At 40.9% G+C, this 24049-nt stretch overlaps 3 protein-coding genes across 4 annotated transcripts; 1 reads left to right on the plus strand and 2 right to left on the minus strand.

Annotated features, from left to right (window-relative positions):
• Positions 1-82: 82 nt before the first annotated feature.
• znf106b (zinc finger protein 106b) lies at positions 83-9876 on the minus strand. 2 transcript variants are annotated; one of them, XM_079255407.1, is made up of 21 exons: positions 9825-9876; positions 9319-9437; positions 9162-9223; positions 8208-8411; positions 6874-8115; positions 6452-6785; positions 6300-6357; positions 5926-6080; positions 5763-5823; positions 3871-4684; positions 3737-3786; positions 3495-3628; positions 2873-3007; positions 2298-2414; positions 1919-2110; positions 1517-1579; positions 1299-1418; positions 1055-1126; positions 900-971; positions 651-797; positions 83-548 (listed from the first exon to the last, which is right to left on the minus strand). In XM_079255407.1, exons 2-21 carry the CDS (start codon positions 9433-9435, stop codon positions 492-494), a joined length of 4206 nt encoding a protein of 1401 aa, XP_079111533.1. In that variant the 5' UTR covers positions 9436-9437; positions 9825-9876; the 3' UTR covers positions 83-491. The 2 variants fall into 2 exon arrangements, with proteins under 2 accessions (XP_079111533.1, XP_079111534.1); XM_079255408.1 differs by having other exon boundaries at positions 9839-9872.
• A 159-nt stretch (positions 9877-10035) lies between these two features.
• Positions 10036-11304, plus strand: churc1 (churchill domain containing 1). Its single transcript, XM_079255609.1, has 4 exons — positions 10036-10206; positions 10354-10489; positions 10625-10695; positions 11062-11304. The coding sequence occupies exons 1-4, from the start codon at positions 10168-10170 to the stop codon at positions 11152-11154; spliced, it is 339 nt and encodes a 112-aa protein (XP_079111735.1). The 5' UTR covers positions 10036-10167; the 3' UTR covers positions 11155-11304.
• Positions 11305-12849: 1545 nt separating this feature from the next.
• On the minus strand, positions 12850-22289 carry ttbk2b (tau tubulin kinase 2b). Its single transcript, XM_079255645.1, has 15 exons — positions 22169-22289; positions 21575-21697; positions 21323-21470; positions 20572-20645; positions 20337-20477; positions 20107-20211; positions 19772-19837; positions 19060-19152; positions 18837-18962; positions 18583-18740; positions 18155-18344; positions 17023-17237; positions 16456-16924; positions 15499-16196; positions 12850-13753 (listed from the first exon to the last, which is right to left on the minus strand). The coding sequence occupies exons 2-15, from the start codon at positions 21641-21643 to the stop codon at positions 13405-13407; spliced, it is 2901 nt and encodes a 966-aa protein (XP_079111771.1). The 5' UTR covers positions 21644-21697; positions 22169-22289; the 3' UTR covers positions 12850-13404.
• Between the last annotated feature and the right edge of the window lie 1760 nt (positions 22290-24049).

Raw genomic sequence — 24049 nt, forward strand, 5'->3', positions numbered from 1 at the left:
TTAATCCTTAATCTGAATGTATTAATCTATAATTCAAATTTCACACAGCTTAAAAAAAGCTACTCCTCTGATGTGTTTATTTCTGTCCTCCATGTCTGTAGAAATGATCTAAATGACCAGCTGGACTTTAGTATTAATGTCATCCATGGTCTCATGTTGACTAAAGCCATGTGTCACATCTTTGCAAAGCCAAAAGCAAAAAGATCAAAAGATCAAAAATTGCAACAATAAATACTTTTAACCATCAGCAAGTAAGTGGCTCCAGATAACTGATGAGGAGGAACATCCTGTAAGCATTAGGAACGATTTCAATGGATCAATAACAATTTCCTTTACAAGTTCTGCAAAGTTCGCTCATAAGTAAGTGGATGTGATTAGTCTTTCAAACGGCTCTTGGGTATAAACAGAACATTTATCTATACAGAACAAATTTAAGCAAAATGCTTAATATACAAGTTCTTGCATGTCTCACAGCTTCACTTCTACTCCTGTCAAGGCTGCTGCTTACTGTCCTCCTCTAAGTGGCTCTGCATGTGTTCAGGCAACTCCTGCAGAAAAAGTCCCAAATAAAACAGAGGAACTGAAAAGTACACACCTTTACTGAACAGCAAAGACATGAAAGCATAACACATGGTTTAGGAATATCTTACCTGTCTGATTGAGTGCTGTGTGCCAAATAAAGTGTTACAGCCTTTCCAGCGACATTTCACCGTCTGCAGATTTGGGTTGCTGTGATCTCCAGTGAGGTGCTGCATCAGATGCTCCTGCATGCCGAAGATCAGACAGCAGCCATGCCACTGGACACAGAGCAAATTCAGTCAGAAAACAGCACAAAACGCTAGAAATCATTAAATATCTTAAAGAAGAAGATGTTGGAATTGTGACTCTTTAGTTGTTACCCAGCAGCGGTAGTTTTTCATCAAATTCAGCTTTACAGCCTGAACGCTTCCATCATAACAGCCTGTGTAGATCTGAGAGGAACAATTAACAGTAGATTCAAAAGGTATCCAAAATAAAATGAATAAACCCTCCAATGCTCTGGACCAGTACTTACCACACTCTTGTGTACAGCCATGCACATCACCATGTCACTGTGACCCCCGTATACCTGAAGACGGTCATGAGACTGCAATAAAAGAAAAGACAGAAGGAACAAAACTGTTAAAAGATGGCATCAAATGTATGAAACAGTTGTGTCTTTAAGAGAATTATGCTTAAAAAAAGAATCCCAACTTATCCATATGAAATAATTCAGGAACATGGAGGCAGATAGGAGTCTGAAATAGAGCCATAAATACCTGAAGCTCATAAACTCGAACTAGTTTATCCAAGCAGGCAGTCACCATCACTTTTCCCAAGATGACTATTGATGTGACGGCATGTCCGTGACCTTTGTAGATGCGAACCAACTCGCCTGTCTGTACGTATTGGAAACAGAAGTAGAAAAAGGCATATAAAAAAATAAGCTGATACATTTTAGAAAGTAACAGAGTGAGAATCTATCTAGAAGACTTACATGGATGTTGTGGGCGTGCACAGATGTATCACTGGAGCCGCTGAAGACCAGGTCATTCACCACCTGAGACCAAATAAGGTCAAATTTAGGAGAGGGGGGGGGGGGCATTTTCTCAGATCCTGGTGGACAAACATCCGTTTTCAATTATATCAATCCAGTCATGAAAAAAGGGATCTACTAATAATAAAAGGCATCATCACAAACATTTGTATCCTTTTCACTACGACCAAAGATGATTTGTTAAGTAACTTTTTTTAAAAGAAGAAAAAGGAAAAAAAAGGCAAACAGTAATTAGCATTTAAACATGGCTTCCGGGGAAAAAAAAAAGTCGGAAACCGCTGGCAGACACTCCCAACATGAATGAAGGAATCTGTTTAAATTTACAAAAATGGTGGAACTCACTTTCATGCAAAGAACTGTCTTGGTGTGACCCTCCAGTGAGCGCAGCAGCAGGCCGCTCTTTGCGTCGCGTACACTAATGGTGCTGTCATATGACCCAACCAACAGCAAGCGACGGGCCCCCTCCTGGGCCGTGCCCAGACAACTTATCCCTCGCGGACCATGACACTCAAATACATCCAGCTCCTTCATACTCTGCCAGGGTCATATAGGGGGGAGGCATGAGAGAAGATGCAATGATGCAAACACAGTAGTTATTAATAATAATAATAATAATAATAATAATAATAATAATAGTAATAGCAGCTATTAAAATGTAATAATAAATACACTCAGTCATGACACTGGTTACCACTCCTGCATTTAAAACAAGCTCACTCACCTTCAGGTCATAGCTGACAACTGATCCACTTGCAAGCCCGACGTACAGAATATTCCAGCCAATGTGCAAACACAACACTCTGTCTGGTAGCAAAATCTGCTCCAGACATTTTTTGGTCTGTACGTAAAAAAGAAAAAAAAGAAAAAAAATTTTTAAAAAGAATTTTAATTAATTTCCATAAAGAGATCCTAAACTTCAAAATAAAACACAAGTGACCGGTTAGGTGTCAAACATGCGACTGAAGTTCAGTGCTCTAAAATCTCGTAGGAGGTGAGAAGATGAAGGTGGAAACATGAGAAAACGCTGGAGAACTGTTTGGGTAAAAGAGGAGTAATGATAACACAAAGTCAGATCAGAGCGTGCCAATTCCATCCTCTCCATTAATGAACTTTATGAGCAAAATCCTTTCTTTCTCTTTGCTTTCATTCATTTTATATTTTTATTTGCTCTTTTAAGCACTTAAATATAGATTGACTGACTACAAATGATAGCAGCAGATAAATAAATTCCTTCTGAATTATAAAACACATATCAGCCTGCTTCTGCCATGAAAAGTCTAAAGTGGGTATTTTTACCTTAATACTGTAACAGCGAATAGTCTGGTCGCTGGATCCGGTGTAGAGACGCACCGGCATGTTGGGAAGCGACGAGACCAGCAGACAGTTGATTTTGTTGGTGTGGCCTTCAAACACAGCTTGGCACTCTTTGCTCTGAATACAAGAGATATTATATCATTAAAGGAGAATTTGTGCTATTAGAAAGAAAAAAAATATTTAGAAACAGAACATTTCTGTCAGTTCTGCCTGAGGACAATATGTGTAAGGTGACAAATGGTGATTGGTTTGTTTACTTCTACAGGAAAATAAAAGACTTTTTTTTGACAAAAAATATCAGCTGTGATGTGCAAAAGCATTAAAATGATGGTTTCACAATTATTTATTGATTCTCCAACTGAAAAACAAAAAGGTTTATTCTGGACATATGATGTCTGAAGGAAGCAGTACTCGCCTAGTGGCAGTAAACATGAAGGAAATGTCTATCAGTAGTCAGGACAAGACAGTGTTAAAGACTGTTCTTATTGTTTAAATGTTTGAGTAATCTGTCTTTAGTCGTAATATGTGTAAAGTGAAAAACGTGTAAAGGATGGTTCATTTATCTGACGAAAAGAGTTTTTACTTTTCATTTCCAGTAACATACCACCAAACTGTATGCCCGAGCTGTGTTGTCCCCCGAGCATGTGTATAGCAGGCCGTCATGGATCTGCAGACCGTGGACGGGGCCACTGTGACTTGAAAAAGCTCCTAAAGATGGCTCCATTTCTTCAACAGACCCTGAAGTATCAGCAGTTTTTTTTTTTTTTAGCTCAGCGCTTCTTCATGTGAAAACATGTAAAATAAACAGAAGGGGTCTTTGTGGTTTTTTTTGTTTTTTTTTTTTACCTGCTGGAGGATTTGCATCTTTTGTTGGCATAGCTGAAGGTTGAGGTTTCCTGGTGGTTCAGGGAGAGAAGATGGTAACATAATTACTTAAATTTAGCTTTGAAAAACCTGTCTTGATCCCAGGTGGACCTCACCTCTCGGGTTCACACTGCTGAAACGTCTGTGTGCCTGCGGAGCTGAACTCCACGCTCACAGACTGCTGAGGAGACTCTGGCTGCGCTGGAGCATTCGTCTCAGGCGACTCCTCACACTCTGATTCGTCGATATGTATGACCTCCTGGTTGGAGATATCCACCATCTCAATGGAGTCATCACTCTCGTTGCCTTCATCGTCAACATCTGAGTCTTCCACCTCCACTCTTACAGGGACAGACTTATTTACTGCAGACCCTCTCTCCCCGACTTCCCCTTTGCTCACGTTTCCTCCCGTCTCCTCCACAGACTCGCTCTGACTCGCAGGCTGTGCATGGTTCCCTAACATCTCTGTCTTCACACAGCCCGTTATCCCATCCCTTTTCTGTTGCTCCGGCTCCCTGGCAGATGATTTGGGAGAAGGTGCGTTCAGTGACGTGGAGCTCTCTGCTGTGGACTGTTTAACAGAAGCAGTAGCAGCTGTGGGATCAGCTGAGTGTGATGGTCTGAGCAGCAGTGAAGGGAGCATATTAGAGGTAAACAAGGGCACAGGCTGATTCAGAGGGACCTGAGGAGCATCAGCATTACAGCTTTTGGGAAAAGAGCTGGTCTGTGTGGTTGCAGCCGAATGGCAGATTTCTTGCTTTAACGGCAGAGCCGGTAGAGGGAGGGGCGAGCGAGATGATGTTGGGGTTAAGGCGAGTGGTTGTTGGCTTGAGGAGGTGAGGAAGGCACTTAAAGAAGGAAGAGGAGGTGATGGTACTGCTGATGAGGTGGTAGCTCTCTCTGCTACATTGGATGCTCCAGAGTATCCTTCTGGAAGAGATAAAGGATGGTAAATGTGAAATACATGGAGGGTGATGTTCTGGATAAGCCCTGACAAGGGTTTTCACCTGCCCAGCACTGACATTTATTTTGTGTATATATTTTTCCTGTTTTTTTTTTTTTTTACTGCCTTTCTATGTAAAATAAATGACTGTATTGTTTTATCCTAAAGTGCAAAAAAAGAAAAAACTACTTAAGCGTAGTTATGTTTTGTTGTAAATGTTGATATGCATGAATTTAATCATTTACAGAACCAGGACTCACAGTGACGACTGCATTTAAATATGACTTTTTATAAGCTATTCCTGGTTTCTGTGCAGACCATTCAGATGGGGAACAGAAAAGGATGATAAAACAGAAGCAGGCCCAGTTGGGGAGATTTGCAGTAAACACTGCAGTATCAGGCTGAGTGATATTTTTGCTGAGATGGACGGATCTTGTTTTATTCTTATTTTTCTCTTTGATCATTTTCCTATCATAAAAGTATGTTTTGCGTTTTCTATCTTGTACATGAAATGTACTCCACAAATAAACTTGTCTTTCCTTACTGCTGTAAGGATGTGTGAGGCTGACGTTCACCAACTCACCATGAGATGCACAAAATCTGACTAAACTAATAAAGCACATTAGTTCTACTTGTTAGAAAATCTCTTCCCAAGCTTTTAATACAAAGTTCTGCAGGACTTTGTATTAAAAGTTCAAGTTTTCCAAGCCGGAAGGCAGCAAAGGAGTCCCACATCATGAAGCTACCGCCACCGTGCTCCGCAGCTGACATATGAGTACTGGTAATGCAGTGCTGTTTTTTGTTTTTTTTGTTTGTTTTTTTTGCCTGGTTTAGTGTTCTTTTCTGAACTTTTTAAGTCATAAAGTTTGTTTTTTTTTCAAGCTGGAAATATGCTGCAGTTTTTTCTTGTTTGTCTTTTGAACGAAAGGTTTTCATCACAAGATGTTTATTTACCCTGTAAATAAATTTCTGTAAAAGTTGTGATTACAGCATGATTCATTTCTTAAGCAGCAGATACTTTATCAGTAAGCAGGCATACAAGTATTCGTTATAACTATACTGTACCTTGCATTCCCTGCAGGATCTCAATACGCTTTGCTCTCAGATTGTTGACCTCAGCTGTAAACTAAAACAGAAGAACAAACATTTATATAAACTGATGGAACAAACAGAGATCTGAAGACGACACAAATATTTTTTTTTTACAAGTTTCCTTTTGTGGTGGTACCTGCTGTCTCAAAAGCAAAATTCTCTGGACTTCTCCATAGGCGGCTTGCAGGGCATTGCGAGCCTGAATCAGAGACTTTTCCAGTTCCTGCAATGAGCGGCTCAACTCATCTTCCCTGAGGGACACCGCTAACAGCTGGTCCATCTGGTCCTGGTCTGCAAGGGAAAGCATTGCTGAGGTTCCTCAACATTTTTTTTTTTTTTTTTTTACTTCTGACAGACTCTCTGAGTTGTGCACAGCAATGAAATTAGACAGTTTTTATTTACAACTTATAAATTGACCGAATGAAAGAAACTATTTTGGGATCAGACTTGTGATAATGAGATTTTTCTATCAGGAACTACAATAGAAGTATCCAAAAACATCAAATTTACCTTTGCTTGACTTTGCTTTCTTCTTTTGACCATTTGACATTTCAGAAAAGCCATCATCCTGCAAGAAAACACAAGAGATGAAATTCCATCAATTAAATGCTTGAACACGGATGCTGCGGCTGATTTCAAAAAGAAAAAAAAATCCAACTAACAGCTTTGATTCTGTGTTTCCTCTTCCCGGCACTAAGCTGGTCACTCGAATTGACCTCTTCCTCCAACTTTGGTTCCACTTTTAAATGGATCTGCATTGTTTTCCTTTTGCTGCAGCTCGCCAGAGCTGCATCCGGCTGCTCCAAAGATTCCTGTGTCTGACAATCTGACTGGCTCTCCATTGGACTGTCAGTGGTTGGAGGTGGTAAAGTAAATTGCGGACCTGAAGAACTGTCTGGAACTGACTCCCAGTGGAAACCCTCGGACAAGGGCAAGTCAATGTCCTGTGCAAATCTCTTATACTCAGTCTTACGGTTAACTATTTGAATTCCAAACCTGTAAAAACAAACAAAAGATCAATAAATATGCTCAGGGATATAAATGCACTGAAGTCATATACCTCACTTGAAAGTGATGCCCTTACCTGGGCGCACCTCTTGCATTCTTTCTTTTCATCTCATCATACATTTCGTTCCAGCTCAATTTATTGCTGTCACCCGATAGGTCAAACGACTTGTCACAGGTTGCTTTTTTCACAGCTTTCTTCGTTGCCACGGCTGTATGCGATTTGTGGAAAATTCTGACTTTGCGGGCATTGCTTGAGCTGAGCTGAAAGGGTGTTATCTCATCTGGGAGGAATGCTGAGCTCTCTCCAGACAGCTGAGATTCTCTGTTGCTGCTCTTTGATAAACCCACGTCTGCTGCTGAACTTTTCTCGCAGCACTGACTCATTTCTTGCGACTTAAAAGTAGTCTGTTTAGATTTATCAGCAGCGATACGGGAAGTACTCACAGCAGCAGCTGGAGTGAAGGTGATGTGTTTCTTGAGGGGGATGCCTGCTGGCTGCTCTTCTTCAGCTTCTTGTGAGATGCTATGATGAGCCACCTCGCTGTTCTGCTTCTTGGCTTCTCGATCCGCTCTGCAGGGTTCCCTCACACCCAGAGACCTCCTGATTTCCTTCAGCATGGCGCTGACGTCGATGTCTCGTATAGGCGCTGTGTTACCAGATTTGTTTGCAGGAGCAGGTTGAGTTGAAACGTTTGGAGCTTCTCTCTCTGAGGACCCGGTATTCTCCATGGCAGCTCCATTTTGACGGGACTGATGAGCGGTAACTACTCTGTCTGCAGCTCTGTAATTCTGCCTGTTGACGGCATCCCATGTTGTTACGTTTAGCAGGTCAGTGGCATCCTTTTGATAGTTATGTGGTCTTTGTCTGTTTGGTTTGGTTGTTTGGAAGACTTCCACTTTGAGTTGACCGTTGAAGTTGGTGCCAGAGAACTTCTCATCAAACCCATGGTCCTGAGCCGATGGATGGAGCTGTTCCTGAACATATCGATGATGCCGAGACTGATCAATAAACCGAGGCTGTCCGGGCTGATAAATTGGACTCTCAGTTTGACCCTGTTGAGTAAATTCTCTGGAATGGTGAGGTCTTTGCAGACTGGACACTTTGTTCTCCTTGTTTTGAAAAACAGCATAGTTGCAGCTTTTGTGGTCGTTTTGTTGCATCTGATTAATTTTGTTCACTTGTGTGTGTTTGTATTTTTTCTGCATTGATCCTTTAGATGCCATGATTGTTTTTTTGATGGTTCCTTGAGGGGTTCTCTCAAACTTTTGACCAGCTTTCTGCTTTTCTTTCTTTTTATTCTTTTTCATTGCTTTCTTTCTAAATAAAAAAAGACACATTCATTCTATTTGAGCATGTAAAAAAAAAAAATAATTAAAATATGCAATCTGATGAATAGGTGGAAATCTTACTGCTCTTTCTTGAGAGTCTTGTTTCTATCCAGGATGATGGTGATGGTATCTTTGCTCAAGGTTTTATACAAGGTGGGGGCTTTTATGGGTTTGGTCATCAAGCATTTCAACCTCGCTTTGTGTTGAGATGTTGAGATGTGCTGGGCGTATTCATTTAAACCCAAAGACTTTGCCTTACAGGCCAGGCAGTCATGGAAGGCATCTCTGCTCATGAAATGACATAAAAAAGACAAAAGATGTTGCAATTCAAAATTTCTGTAACAGTAAACAGAAAAGCAAGTGAAAGATGAACTGATGTCTTTTATCCAGGCATTTCCTGCTCTGGTCCACAAGGGCCAAAATCCTGCAGGTTTTCCATGTATCCATGCTCCAGCACACCTGACTCAAATGAATCAGTCATTGTGCAGAACTTCATTGGCTGTTGGATCCATTTAATGGAAGCAGATGTGTTGGAACAGTGATACATGGAAAACCAGCAGGAAAGCGACCCTCGAGGACCGAATTTGGACACCCCAGTTTTAAACTAATCATAGTTTGCCTTTTTCAAAGCTATTAAAATCTAAAGAGTCTGAAGCTACAGTTTTGACACACTGGTAGGATCTCATCCAACATCAGGAGATACGGTAATGATCATTATCTGTTATAGGAACAATTATAATCTCATAGTATTGTATTGAATTAATGTCACAGTGTAACATAAGCCCAGAGGATAATTGATCCACTCCCATGCTTCAAAGTTGGAATGTTTTTTTGTTTGTTTTTTTTCATGAAAAGCCTGCATCTCTCCTTGCTACACCAAGAAAGTTTTCATTGCAATACTTCGGTTTTCTAAACTACTGCACACAAGTCATACACTAATCATGTTTGATGGGATTGTTTTGTTTTAATACATTTTGGATATCAGTTTTTTTTTTCTCGGTCTTTCTGCATCTCTAATGAAGGACATATACTCACTTTCCCAAAACTGACTCCAGCTCTCTGTGATGCAGCATACTATGCATATGATCGTGTGCTTCCTAAAATAAAGAAACATAATTTTTAAGATTATAACTCCTCTGTAACAGCTGTGTAAAAAGCTAAAATGATTTGGGTACCTATCAAAGCCACTTACATGCTTTAAATAATTCGTGCGACACAAAATACAGTAGACCTTTTTTATCTTCGGTCGAATGATCTTTTTCTGCCTGGTTTTAGGAGCATTGACTTGAGGGGGCTGAACGTCTGCCATTTCTAAGCAGGTGAAACAAGAACAGATCAGATCAATACTAACTATAGTGTCGCGATAGCATGCTGTGTGTTTACAGATTCAAGACAACAACCAGACTAGGGTTAACACACAATGGTACATTACATCAACCCGGAGTGAATGGTGAAAAGCAAAGTATGTCTATTAAAACAAAGTCATCCTTTAGTCCAAAACATGTAAAACAGCGCAACGTGGTTCCCAGGCTTGTGCAGACTGAGCCCAACACGTTTGAGATTAGAGGCGCGATAACTTTGTCTGATTAACGATTGACACAAGCCGATTAAAACGTTAAGTAGATTTAAGTAAGTAATATGCATATTTTACTAAGGAATCACATACAACGTGAATGTACCAAAGAAAATTACAAATACCTGAAAAATCTTACATGACAACAAGAACTCGTTGCTGCTACGCCGTCGCCATGTTTGCCTACGTAAATTACGCCTGGTCTATGACGACCAAACGCTCTGTTACGCCGGAAGTTTGAAAGTTTGAAGGTGGGCAGTAGATCTACAAAACACATCGATGCAATTGTTTTGCTTTGTCACAATAATGTCAGGCGTTCACAATGTTCTACAGCTCTAAAGATGATAGCACTGTTCCGTACGGAAGAGGGGTTGTTGTAGCTAGCAAGGAAAATAGCTAAATGCTAGCTGTGTGCAGGGCGTTTCCATATAATTAATTTTACTTTTATTTAAAAGCTTTTAAGTCAAAATGTGTAACGGCTGTGTGCAAAAAGAGTATCCGGACCGGGTAAGTTGAGTGAGAGACACAATTATTTGTTCTGACAAGCAAATGCTATTAATATACAGGTCATTGAACGTCTGTTGACCACTTGAAAGAAGGTCCTTCGTAGTAATGTACCAATAAGTACAAAACATGTACTTTTCTCATTCCCAGGGTAGCACCTGTCTAGAGAACGGCTCCTATCTGATAAACTACACTGGCTGCGCCAACTGCCATCAGAGGGACTTCGTACTGATCAGCAATAAAGCCACTATTGATGACGATGGAGAGGAAATTGTCACATATGACCGTCAGTGTTTCTTCTTGTGCTCAAAAAAAAGGACAGAAAGTTATTGCTTTGACACAAGATAATACAACTTAGGGTCAGCAAAATGTAGAGTCCAGTGCACATGCTCATGTATTGGTCTCTTCTTTGTCATTCCAGATATTTGTAAAAACTGTGACCACACAATTGCCAGACACGAGTATACTTTCTCTGTTGTTGATGAGTATCAGGTAAGCAATGCTGTCCTGATTTATTCAGTGTAAATAGATGTTAATGTGAACCAAGGGGGCCCACGTAAGGCATATAGCAGCAGTTTGGACATGAAATAAAATGTACATAAAAGCCAGATAGTTACACCACAGTGTCTAGTGTATTGTAATTGGTACCAGTGGCTGAAAGATGTTAGAAATGCCGTTTCACAGTGTATCATTCACAATTTTTACAATGTTGGGGTGGAGAAGGGGGCCCCTGTAATACTCTGGGCCCAGGGGCCTGTGTACTTTTAATCCGGCCCTGATGTGAGCTATTTAAATGTAATGTTTACAGATTTGTTTGAATGTTTCTGTGGTCTTAGAGGTCTCTTTTGTATCTTCCAGGAATATACTATGCTCTGCATGCTGTGTGGAAAGGCAGAAGACTCCATCAGCGTATTGCCAGATGACCCCAGACAGTCTGCGCCTCTCTTCTAGACAAACACCACCGAACCCGCAGATTGACTGTTCTCACCTTGGATGGGATGCACATTGCTCCCTAAAGAGTTTTATTAAACATGCATAGTTGTATTTTTCTGTAAACTTAGTGGCAAGCTTATGAGTGGTTATGAAATGCTAATGACAGATGAGCAGGAGGTATAACTTTTTAAGATACTATGAAAAACTGAAAATATATGTACCTTGAAAGTTGACTGTAAATAAATTTGACTATTTTTTTCACTCATTCTTGATGCATTACATCTGTTGCCTCAAAGTGTAAATAAGATGCATCTACAAAAAATAGACAACTTATATATCGTCACAATTAGTAACCTGAAACTGTTAAAAAACTTTTTTCTTTTAAATTTCAATCATTTTTAGCTGCAGGACCAGTTTATTATTCTGACGTGGTCATAAAATTAATAGGTTCCCACCTAAATTAACTTAGCTAAAATAAGAACTAAATCTGTGAATCTGCCTTTCTAGATACTTTTATAAAGTTTGAGGCCGCCAGTCACTGTCTGATCGGTTTCAGAGCATCTCACTATCAATTTTTATTAAGATTCAAATGGCCGTCTGAGCTTTAAAACTGCAGTACCAGCTTTGTTTGATAAGATCACTATTTGGAATAACTAAAACCTTAAAAGACACATAGGAGAAGTTAGTGTACATGTACACTATCACATGTACACCATCTAGAATTAGTTACCTGTACAGCAGCCATCTGTGCACCTGCGACCATTGGATCCTACAAAAACATGTTTAAATGGGAAAAATATTGGCCACTGTCTAGTCATTTCTATTCCCATCTGTACCACTGGATGTCAGCAGTTCTTACACACTATGCCCCAAAATGTCTGTCAAAGTGTAACAGACACCAAATCCCCTCAAAGTAGGAGTCAAAGATTCAAGATTTTCCCTAACAAGTCACTCACCTGTGTGTTGAAAAGTCACTCTCATATATAAACTTGGCACAAGAAGTAAGGAAATGTATGTTTGGTCGTGTATTACTCACATTTACGAATACCAGCTGATAATCTATCATGCACACTTGAAAAGCCCAATTAATTACTTTTACATGGAGGTATAATTTGTATGGATCTTGCTTTTGTGGAATGAGCAACACAGCTAATTGTGTTGGTAGTACTCCCCCAACTAAACACAGCAGAACTGCTTAGGTGGTACTTAGTGCAAGACTCACTAGAACAACTTCTGTTGAGTGAAAGGCAGCCAAAAAGAATAAATAATCTGCCTTTATTTAGTCATTTATCTAAGCTTCTATCCATGTTCACATTTTCTGACTTCCTTTCAGTTAAAGCAGATTAGCTGCTGGTAAATAAATTCTTCTACTTCTTTCACAGAGCAAAGCGTCTATGACTGATGCCACCTGCAACTTCCCAGCTCCAGCTTCCCACCCCCTCCATCTGTTATATGAATCCCTGAAAGAATAAAAATAATCAACTTCATTATTTTCTTGAGAAAATAAAAATGCAAGTTTTTGCTGGTCTACATTATGATGTATTTCCATCAGAAGCGGTTAAAAAAAAAAAAAAAAAAACCATACAGATGCTTCATCTGATTGTACAAATAAATACATTAAAAACAATTTTGCAATGATATTCATGCACGTTTACATTAAATTATGAGTGCACTTAACATGTACATTCTAATATAGTGATGCTTGTTGCGTGACAATTTTTTAGCAAAGTAAATGCACACTACAACACTGATACGCCAGAATGACCAGTTCATTGTTGACTAGTATAATTATTTAGCAGTTTTGAAAGGATGAGGTCATTATGGGACTGCATGCCCTGATTTTGTATGTAAATGCTCGTTTAGGTATACTGCTTATGGTGTTCTTTACTATTATAGTGTTCTTAACGTGAGTACATGGTTTCTATGATTAGTGCTTACCATTTTCCTAATGGTGTTTATCTACATTTAGCATCTTTTTTTTACATCACTCAAGTATTAAACATGTTTTTGGTCTCATTTTAGGCCTATATGGAGATTTAATAGAGTGAAATGAGAGGTAAGAGTTGGCAATCTCAAAATCTTCTCCACATTTTTCCACATCCAACAAATGAATAAATAAATAAATACAATTTATCATACATTTTACAGTACATACAGTACATTCCCTTGAGTAAATACCCTATTTACACATGCTGTCAGAGACTTGAGAGAAGGCAGCCTCTCGCTACAGATGCACAATCCAAATTGGTCATTTCCATTAAAGTTCAGTCATCGGGTCACTTTTCCAGAGCCTTTAACCTCCTGGAGTGTACCTCTTCCTCTTGAACTGTAGCCCCACTGACCCAGCCCTGTGACCCTGTCCTGCGGGTGAGCGTGCCGAAGAGGAGGGGAACCAGAGAAGCTGGACGGAGAACGGCTGCGTCCCTGTAGTGTCCCACCTTCACGGAGCTCCTGGCGGGAAGGAGAAGAGCTTAGCGAACGCTGCAGGGATGAAGAGCTGCGAGGGCGAGGAGGTGGGCTGAAGAGCATCCCGCTGCGGTCCTGCATCAGTTGGGTCAGACTGGCCAGGAAGTCTGCGTCGCTGGTGCTGCTGGCACGCACCCTCAAACGCCGTCGTCTAAAGGAAAAGACAGATTTAAACCTGCATTAGCTTGAGGGGGGATTTTTATACTGAAAACATCATAGGAGATCCTACATATGCATTATTTATTGTTTACAGCAGAAGATAAATATGTATTTTCACCTGCAATGGGTCACTGCAATGCATCCATGTTTCCAGGATAACAAAATTATTCTCATTCTACCCTGCAGTGCATCATACTTAGCACAAAACTATGTTGTAATAGCATGACAGGAAAAAGCCATTCTAATCGCATCAAGATGAGTTTGTTATGCTGCTTCTCAGGGATTTGCACCAGTCTTAGTGTTTGTTGTGGTAGATTAGCTGAAGGAAGCAACACGTAGCAAAGTTAAACACACCAACATCTTTAAAAATGTGAATTAAGGAAGACAAGTCAACCTTGGCAAAAGGTTTCGCTTGTTGAAGTCTGACAAGAGAACAGTCTGGATGCAAAACCTACGCTCTGTTTGCCTCAGTGTTGTTAGACTGGTAAGTTAGCTCTTTGTTTGTTGTGTAAACGCGCCAAAATGTGAAGCAATTATTAGACATCTTTCAGCCAGCGTTTATTCCTAACAACAGCAGTAAGTGCCTGATGAGCGACAGAACGATGCAGTACTCTTTATTTTACTGTTTAAACTAGCTAAATACAGCTAGTTAAAGCTAATCAGCAACAGACCAAAGCTAACATGACTCCCTGAACTCCCAGTTGGGGTCGTCTGCAGGAAATAAATGCACTTCATGAAATCCACAAAATATATAAGGAGTAACAGAACAATAAGCAACTGGCTTGGTTTAGTTTTATCACGAAAATAAGAATCATAAGCAATTTAACCTGCAGCAGCTCGCTTTGGTGATCAGTATTAGGAACACAACCATTTTTATCACTTCTAATTATAGTTTACCTGTGAGGGAGCAGTAAGGGTTCTAGTAAATACATTCCACCTTTTCTTCTGCTCTTGTTGTATAATAAACATTTTTAGAATCTGAAAAGAATCCATTTAAAAGCAGCTCAGAAATCCTGCATGCAGCCATTAAAATTCACTTTAATTTAGTTATGCAACAAGGATAGAAAAGCTCTTGTTTGGACACCTTGAAGACAATCGTGTTTGTAATTGTTATTGCAGTCATAATTGTTACTCAAAGCAAGAAAGGAGAAGAAATCCATAAAACCAAAGAAAAGTGTTCTGAAAGGGAGGCATACTGTAGACTTACACTTAATCTGGTTCTCCGTTTTGCCTGATGCAGTTCCGTCTGTGTTCACCCCTTCCTCACTCATTTCTACAGTTTTACTTCTTCATAATTTGTAAATTCAAATAAACTATGACAGTCTACAAAATCAAAAGCACCATCCAAATAGTCTGAATTTGGCTTTTATAATAGGAAACATATTAATGCTCGCAGTTTCTCTGTGTCTGAGGCTGTTGCCCACATGAATCATCAGTTCTGATACGATCTGGTGGGATTTCTGTTTTTGTAAACACAGTCTCTGAATAAACATCGCAGGCACCTAAAGAGGTGACATGACTGAAGCCAGAGGAAGTGAAATGTCTACAAAAAGGCTCATCTCTGCAAAATTTCCTTCTGTCAAACTGCAATATGAAGCACTTCTTCACTGATGTTTTCCTCATTAGATCGATCTAAGACTTTTTTTTTTTTTTGCAGTAACAAGGTGGTATAGGGGCTAGGTTGGGGGAAAATAATTACATTTAATCCAGCAGTTTCCTTTTAACACTAAAACATACCTGTTGTCCACACATGGGCGGATAGGAGGCTTTCCAGGAGGCGGTCGAGGCAGAAACCTGCTAGAGAGCTGCTCTGGTAGAAAGGTTGCACTCACAGGACGTGGGATCCTACTTTTACTCCCCGATGAGGAGGACAGGGACAGAGGGTCTTCTCCTACGCAGTCAGACTTGGAACCTCGTTCGGAGGACAGCCTGTCTCTCGGCAGGGCGCAAGGCAGGTTGTCACAGGACAGGGATGGAGAGGGGGAATGCGTTGGGGACCCAGGAACTGGACTGCTCCATCTGTGTCGCCGCTCCATGTTCAAGTCCCTGCTCGGAGAGTCCAAAGGGTTGCTGGGATCACGTACGGGGATTCGACTTTGCTTTGGGGATGAAGGAGAGTCTCTTCGCCTGAGCAGTGCTGGAGGGGGAGAGGAGGAGACAGTGACTGTGCTCTCCACAGCGCCTCCTGCTGCGTCTGCTTGAGGTTGCTGATTTGGTTCTGAGGAGCGGTCAGGCAGGCCGGAATCGCTCTCTGGGTCTCTGTCATTAGTCAGATGAGACGTGGGGCCTTTCGCTGGGCTTAACACCGGGGCCAAGTCCAACCTTCCTCCACCCTTCAGCGCCTCCTCTGCAGGTTCCTCCAGTTTACTAGATGATTCGTCCAGCAGCACTGCATCACTCTTCTGACCCGGTGACTGCGGCGCAAAGCTGGAGGACTGAAAGGAGTGTAATGATTACTGAAAAGTAAATGAAGCCTAAAAAATTAAAGCTCTAAGTCCATCAGTCGGCCAGTGAAATGGGAAAAATGACAAAGAAAACCGACCTGCTAAATCCCAGATTTATGAATCATTTTAACATCAACATTACATGTAAGTAACCACGCTGTGGGGCCGACCTTCACTTCAGACTGTTCAGTTCAGTTTATTATCACAGTGTTCTCAGCATGTATAACAACTAAATTCTTCCAACCCCTACCTGCTCCATCTGGGATCTTCCCATGATGACTGAAGGCATTTGTCCCAGAATTCCCGGCAGCCTCCGGTGGCCCAGTAGCCACGTCCCAGGCATGGCCATCTGTGACAAAACGGGGCTGCTGGGGACTGTGGGACTGGTCTGGCTCTCCTGTGGCTCAGACGACTGCTTCTCAGCTTCAACAGTGCGGGTCCTGAGCTTGTTTTCATGCAGAGCTTCAGCTGGAGGTTTGCTTCCTCCTGATCCGCTACCTTGCTCTAGTTCCAGCATCACCCACTCCTGAGAGTCTCCCTCCTGAGGAACAGGGCTGAAGTTAACAGCGACAAAGCCGCTGCTTGCTGCACCTTCTTCTGCATCAGGAGTTGCTGTGCCAGAGTGCTCTTCATTGCAGGAGGGAGTCTGCTGCCCACATCCCTTTTCAGGAATGCATTTCTCTCCAACATGGGAAAGAACAGGACGCTGTTTGCCCAAACTACAACAAAAGGGATTAAACACAAAGATGAGCTACAACCTCTTGAAATGTTCATTTTTTGCAGCATGTAGTTGCTGTAACTTGCACAAAATACTAACTAGGCCTCAAGGAAGCGTTCAATTGTTGGCTTGGGTTCTGGTGCAAGCCTCTTTTCGAATGCCAAGCTCTGACTGTGCCTCATCCTCCGGAGCAGCGGTGCAGCCCGGTCTAAGAACATGGTCTCTGATCGCACCCGTCTCGGCGAACTCTGTACAGAGCCAGTGTTGGGACTCTGGTTCCCCTGGTTCTGGCTGTGTTCATCTTCACTCACCACCTGGGAAAAACAATTAACATTAATAAAACAGATATTACAGCAATGTGACTTAAATAGTAATATTGTAGTTGTTTTCAAGAAAACTGTAACAAGATATTGATTTCCTGCAAGCATGCTAATTCATCCCAGACTTGAAATTTATACTCGCGTTAAGCTTCTGTAATAGTGCATTTAGGACTCCAGGGAAATTAACCTACACACATCTTTCAATGTGCACAGCCATCAATGTGCTTTAACCCTTGAAACTCCAATCCTTCTACCATTTTTTAGAGATTATTTACAAATATACACTTTTTTTCCTACAGTTTTTTTGCTATTTATAGTAATTTATGCAACTATTTACTACCTATCTTAACAAATTCCACTTCAACTCAGCTTGTTTTTGGCACCGCAGTGCATTAAAAAGATCTTCTTGGCTTGATTCCAGCCATGCAGGACCACCGTTTTTATTCCTTTCAGACAGACATGACTCACTTGCTGCTTTATGATTTTTGATTGATTGGACATTTCCATCGATTTAAGTTATCTGATTAAGTTTGACCAGAAGTTGTTTAATCATAATTCCAAGGTGAAATAGAAGTTTCTTAGCAACAAAGCAGTGGTAACGGTCTATTTTTATTACAAAAATGTCATAAATAATGGTATTATAATGGATCACATTATGGACTTACCATACAGACTTAGAATAAACTCTACATTTTGCAGCTGCATTGTAAACATCATGAGTGGGATTTATGCCTGGAAAGCTTTGGTAGGTCACCTAAACTCCACAGAGTTACAGACTACTGTTTCTGAGAAATTGTTGACAATATAAAAAAATAATTCTCAGCAGCGATCAAGCAGTTTTAAGGGTTACTATGGCAGCAGCAACTAAGAGCATCACACTGAGCGTTTAAAGTAAACTGCATCCTCCTGACCTTTCTGATCATTGGCGGTGCATGTTTATGGTTCCGGTTGCGGTCCATCTCTTCCCACACGTCTACGCCGGGGGTGGTCGGTGTGGGGATGGGGGGGCAGTTGTCAGCATCACTGAGGCGTTCCCCTTGAAGGACATCCTCGGTGTTCTCCCTCTGCAGCTCGCCTGGCAGCACTGAGGCATTGGCCATGCTGTGGAAGAGAGGGAAGGTCACCTCGCAGCTCATTACCACAACACAATTTAGAGCAGTAAATTTCTCGGGGATCTCTGACTGTGCACATTTCCCGTCTAAATAAAGCTGCAGTTTTATAGTATATTATATTAAGACTCATATCCAGAGAGTGAAAGAAGCATGGATACGGCAGCAATTTAAAAATCTATAAGCCATTAAGTGACAATAATGTTAGTTTCTTTTAAAGCCCAAAGTACCCAAGGTAAGCCGGGGTGAGGCGGGTGAGCTGCTGAGCAGTGGTTGCTGCGGCAGTGATGGTCAGCATATCGTCTGAATCGCATTTCTCCCAGTCATAGGGGTCATTCTCCAGCACATTGTGGCTTTTCATGGCATTCTCAAACACTGACATCAGGAGCTGTCTCAGGGAAAAGAGAAACACATGAATCAGCATTTGATAGCTGGAGAGGAATAAACAGTGCATGCAAAATAAACCAAACAAAATATGGCCAACCTGATAGTCAGGCTTAGTGAAGTAGTCCAGGGTCAAGATATGATCAAGGAAAGTACTAAACTCTGAAGGAAGGTGCTTCAGCATAAGTCGGTGGTCATATGTCTCTTTTAGATTTCCTACTTGTTCCTGCAATAAAGTAAAAAAAAAAAAAAAAAAAAAAAGTTTTAACCCAATTGTGAAACACAAACTTTCGGTTTCTCCAGGAAGTCACACAGACACATACTTTATCTTTAATTTTCCTCCAAGGAAGCTGCCCAACCATGAACTCAACCAGCATGTAGAAGAGCGACCAGAGGTCGTCGTGACGACCCATCTCCTGCAGGCACACAAGAGTAAGGAAAGAAATGTGTAAAGAAAGGAACTGATGTCAAGGGAACTGTCGTGGCCTTAGTAGCAAAAGAACACACAGTTCTTGTCACAAATGTGGGCACTGTAGGTAGTGGAGAATTGATTGGTGCTGTCTCTCCCTCCGGCGCTGCTAACTTTCTGATAAGACTTTTGTTCCTTTATTCACATCCAAATTCATACATCAAGGCACCCAAAGGCTGAAACAGATTAGCATTGATAATCTTGAGACAATGCACTGACGCATTGAAAAATCCAGGATTTTGGGATCTTACCCTGACATGCACCAACCAATTCAACAAGCGTCTGGGTACAAAAAATACTCAAGTACACAACAAAAAGTAGAAATAACTGACTCAGCTTCCCAACCTCCCAGATCATAATCTGATCAAGCATCAGCAGGATGCATGAGAATAATCCAGATCCACAAATGCCCCACCTGGAAACACACTGAACCCAAAGACTATGATGCCAATATTGAAGAAGGGGGCCTACCAGAGGTTTTGCTGGCTTATTTTGCTCATATGACCAGGTTTCACTACGTATTTAATCCTCTGACTGCTAGGTGTAGGATCATAGTCAAAGCTCACCTTGTTCTTGTGAGCATTGATTGAAGCATATCGCACAGTTCCTCTGAAACCTGCCACAGGACGAGGCTGAAAGAGAAGAGTGGTTTAGTAAGATCATAAAACAAGAAGAAACTGAAACGCTCTTTCAAAAGCTCTGTCATTTATATTTACATATATGTAAAATTAAACCCAAGTAGAATCCTCTACTTCCATGTTACATAACATTATGCTGGATTCACATACTTGTCTGTGTTAGCACAGTAAATAAAGCTTTCAGTAACCACCAGTTTATTATTGTAAGATTTCTGTTGAGTCAAGAAGCCAAAACCTAAATGACAGTGGTAGGGACTACTTACTGGACGGACTTCTTGGTTCGAGTTGGTGAACTGACGAGCCAAACCAAAATCAAGCATATAGCAGCATCTGCAGGTACTGGCAAGCCTTCCCATCGCAAAGTTCGACTGCAGTTTTTCAGAAACAAATATAACTCTTAAAGGTTGTATTACCTTGTGACGAGCACCTAAAAGAATCAGATTTATTACACTGACATTTTTAAAGGTTACCTGTAACTAAGAGGTGAACTTACTGGTTTAATGTCCCGGTGCAGGAAGCCAACAGAATGGATGCTTTCAATGGCCTCCAAAATCTGCTTGCCAAGTCTTAAAGTTGTGGAGATTGAAAAGGTTCCGCGGGTCATTGTTCTGCGCAAATCTGCCAGATTCCTCCCCTTTGAATAGATAACCAAGGTTATGTGTTACAAGCATGATGCAAAGCAACGCGGTGTGTAAAGAAGATAAGAACTTGCAATGACGCGATCCCACCTGGAGTTCCATCACCACATAGTTAAAACGATCATTCCTTCCACAGCCCACAAAACGACAGACATGGTCTTTGCCTATAAGGAGATATTTGTAGTTAGACTTCTTGAACATTATGTGCCTTACTGCTGCCAGACACAATATCTGTCCCGCAGATGTTTATTTCTGAAAAAACATTATCTTCTTGTACTTTTATAGACATAATATTTTACGTTTACATACAGCAATCTCCTATTAATGAAATTTTCTTATGTCAATATAAACACATGAATATAAACATCGTTATTGTGCTTTACAGTGCAAGTGAGTCACTTTGAAACAAAAGCCAACACTGCTTAAATGATCCAAAAGTGTATTTGTTTTTATTCAATAAAACATTTATTACATCTGTTTTGAACCACCTGCTCAGCATCTGGCACTTCATTTACACAATTTAACAGACTGCAATTCAAAAAGAATCTATTGATATTATTGCAATTGATTTATTTGCAAAGCCAAGCACTGCTGCAGTGGTGTCTGCAATGTTTGGTTTTACTCCAAATTGAAAGGGAGAGTCTAATAGCTCAATGGCGTTACATCTGAAGCAAGTATAAGGCACAAACAGAACGAATTAATGTCATTCAACACCTTAAATTTAATGGGTGAAAGCCACAGTCATGATGTGGTTGCTCACCCATCCTCCTCTTGTCAGACTACCTCATTTACACAGAAATACAAGAGTTTTTCTTAGTGACAGGTGAACAACATCACTCACCCTGAAGCTTTTTCAGCACTGCTACCTCCATCTTCAGCACCTGCTTAGGCTGTTGAGCCGACTCAACCTTCAAGGCAACGGTGGCCTGACTCAACTGATCCAGAACCTCATAGATCTCCCCAAAGCCGCCTCCACCTATCTTCCTTATCTGAAACGAAGGTGACGTTCATTGCAAAATCAGTGTACTACTGTCTGTGATTTCTTTCAGAAAAATTATAATTGTGTGACTCCTCTGACTTGAGTGAAACTTACCACTTTCCACCTGTCCCTGACCACATCTGCCACTGACAGGATGTCTGTGTGCTCTCCAGCCCCACTCATCCTGAGTGATCTCAGCTGCAGCCTGCACCTGGCATCAGTTTCGCAAGCACTTCACTGAAAACAGGCAGATTTTAATATAAACACGAGCTTTCTCTATCATAATACTGGATGTTTGATATTACCAATCCTGCATTATAAGAAAGAAATAAAAATAAGTGGAGTAAAAACAAAAACAAAACAAAAAAAAGCCTCGATCTGATATAATCTTTCTGCACTGTGACAGACGCATGGGGATCGTTTAAATGGCAACTCACGTCTCCAAAGCTGATTTAAGGCGCTAGCTAGCTGATAGTCAAATAATAGCAGATAGCATCGTTTGATTTGTCTAAAGCACATCCTAAACAAAACACAGCTAACATATCGCTCTCCACACAAGTCACCAGCAAGTCGCTAGGGTTAATCTTTTAAGAAACTAATCTTGGCAGCTGACGGTGTCCAATGCGGCGGCTACGGTGGTCCTGGAAAGAAGCTAATTAGCATGAGTCCCGGTGGATAACGGTGAGGCGGCAATCCCGTCTCCCTTACCTCGCTCCGCCGCACCTTTGCGACACCGGTTAGTGTGTAACAACCAAACACCCTCCATCCTCCCAATCTGCTTTGCGAGAAGCAAGTCATTCCAAGCAGCAGTTTGGTCCAGAAATGAAACAGTGGCGCATCATAGCTTGCGCTAGCAGCTGTTCGCCCGCTAACTGCTATTGAATGGGGAAGGATACCCCGTGCGCCTTCTCCAAGGCTCGTTGATGACGTCACGTGATTCCTGTCTTCTGATTGGTCCGCCAGGTCCCGCATCCAAGACACGCAGGTAGGGAAAAGTTTCCCGCAGATAAACAAAAAAGGGGTGCTGACAGATTCAGTAGTGCGGTGGATGCGGTCTCGTCAACAACGCATCCGAGATCCTTGTTCACACTAACCTGGAAAACACAGCAGGAACACTGGAGTTGCAGAAGAATTGGTGTGATCCTGACAAGCCTTTAACCTCCCATCACCTTGTTTCATCACTGGTACCACTGATAAACCCAGTATCCTACACCTTCTAGTTGTTCTTAGAGGAAGTCTCTCCATCATGCGTGGCTAATGAAAGTGTTACAATTCAGTTCTTTAGCTGTGTTCACATCTGGATTTCCTAATCCACTAAATAATTTCAATCACATGGAAGTCTGTAGTTCAGAACTAATGATGTCTTCACAGAGGTGCCATTTATAGATCTCATCCACCCCTTTAAATATCTTGTTTGTTGGCTGTTTAGTCATCTGTTGTTAATTATTCTGTTGGTTTTGCTCTGGTAAATGCAGTGCTTATGATTGCACAATTTTTATTTCACAGACCAATAAATAATTCCTTGCTTTGTCCATCCTAAAAGAACTTGGGCTCAAATGAAGAATTAGCATTTCTGCTATTTTTTTTACTATTAGGCTACTTTCATTTGGTACATTTCATATTTGTGGATGCAACAATTAATTGTGCAGAGTGTAGTTTTTACAAGTGCTTCCAGTGCATGGATTTTTCTGGATTGTCTGAATGTCACCATTCCTTACTTCTGAAAGACTCAGCCTCTCTCAAATGTCCTTTTACCCAGTCATGTTATTGACATGACATAATCGTTCCTTTATCTTGATAAATCTTTTTTTTGTTCATATGTTTGTTGCATCAAATTTGAAATAAACCTAAATTTTAGAAACTAGACAAATAAACAATGAGCCGGAACATTTAAAATTCAACATTTTCAATTGCTGACTTTAAAAATGGCAATTATTTGATTGATTGATTGTTTCACTTTTATCCGCAACATCTATTTTACAGCAACCATTTCAGACATGCGGTTGTTGGTGTATTCATCCAACAAAAAGGTGAATCTCACAGTAACACTTATGTTCACAATGTTTTTGTCCAGGACTTATTATTTAAAAGGCTTCTCCTCAGAATAAATGTTATTCATTGCCAATTACTTTTTTAGTTCAACATTTTCTCAAAAGAGCACTTTGCTCTCTGACTGCAGGTTAACTTTTGGTTCCTAGAGTTTTTAAAAGTAGACATAGAGGCAGAGTCGTCAGTTATCAGGCCCCTTAGGGAGACCAGTTCCTTTGCATTCAGGAAGCTAATACTTTGTCCACCTTTAAGGTTATGCTTAAATTTTCCTTGTAGACCAAGTTTATAGTTACGGCAGGCTTGGCTGACCCTTAGACATCCCTTTAAAAATACAAGCTTAGACTGCTACATCTTATAATGCACTGACCCCTCTCTTCCTTATTTTTTTTTATCCATGTACAAAAATCATGATTGCATTGAAGTTGTACCTGCCTTTTTCTTCCTCAGCAGGTATCGCTGGCTTATAGTTATGCATCTAACCCCTTTGTCCTGTCCTCTACACCTTCCAAACCAACTAGAGCAGATGACTGCTCTTCCAAA

Source organism: Telmatherina bonti (genome assembly GCF_933228915.1).
Source record: "Telmatherina bonti genome assembly, chromosome: 16".
Lineage (NCBI taxonomy): Eukaryota > Metazoa > Chordata > Actinopteri > Atheriniformes > Telmatherinidae > Telmatherina > Telmatherina bonti.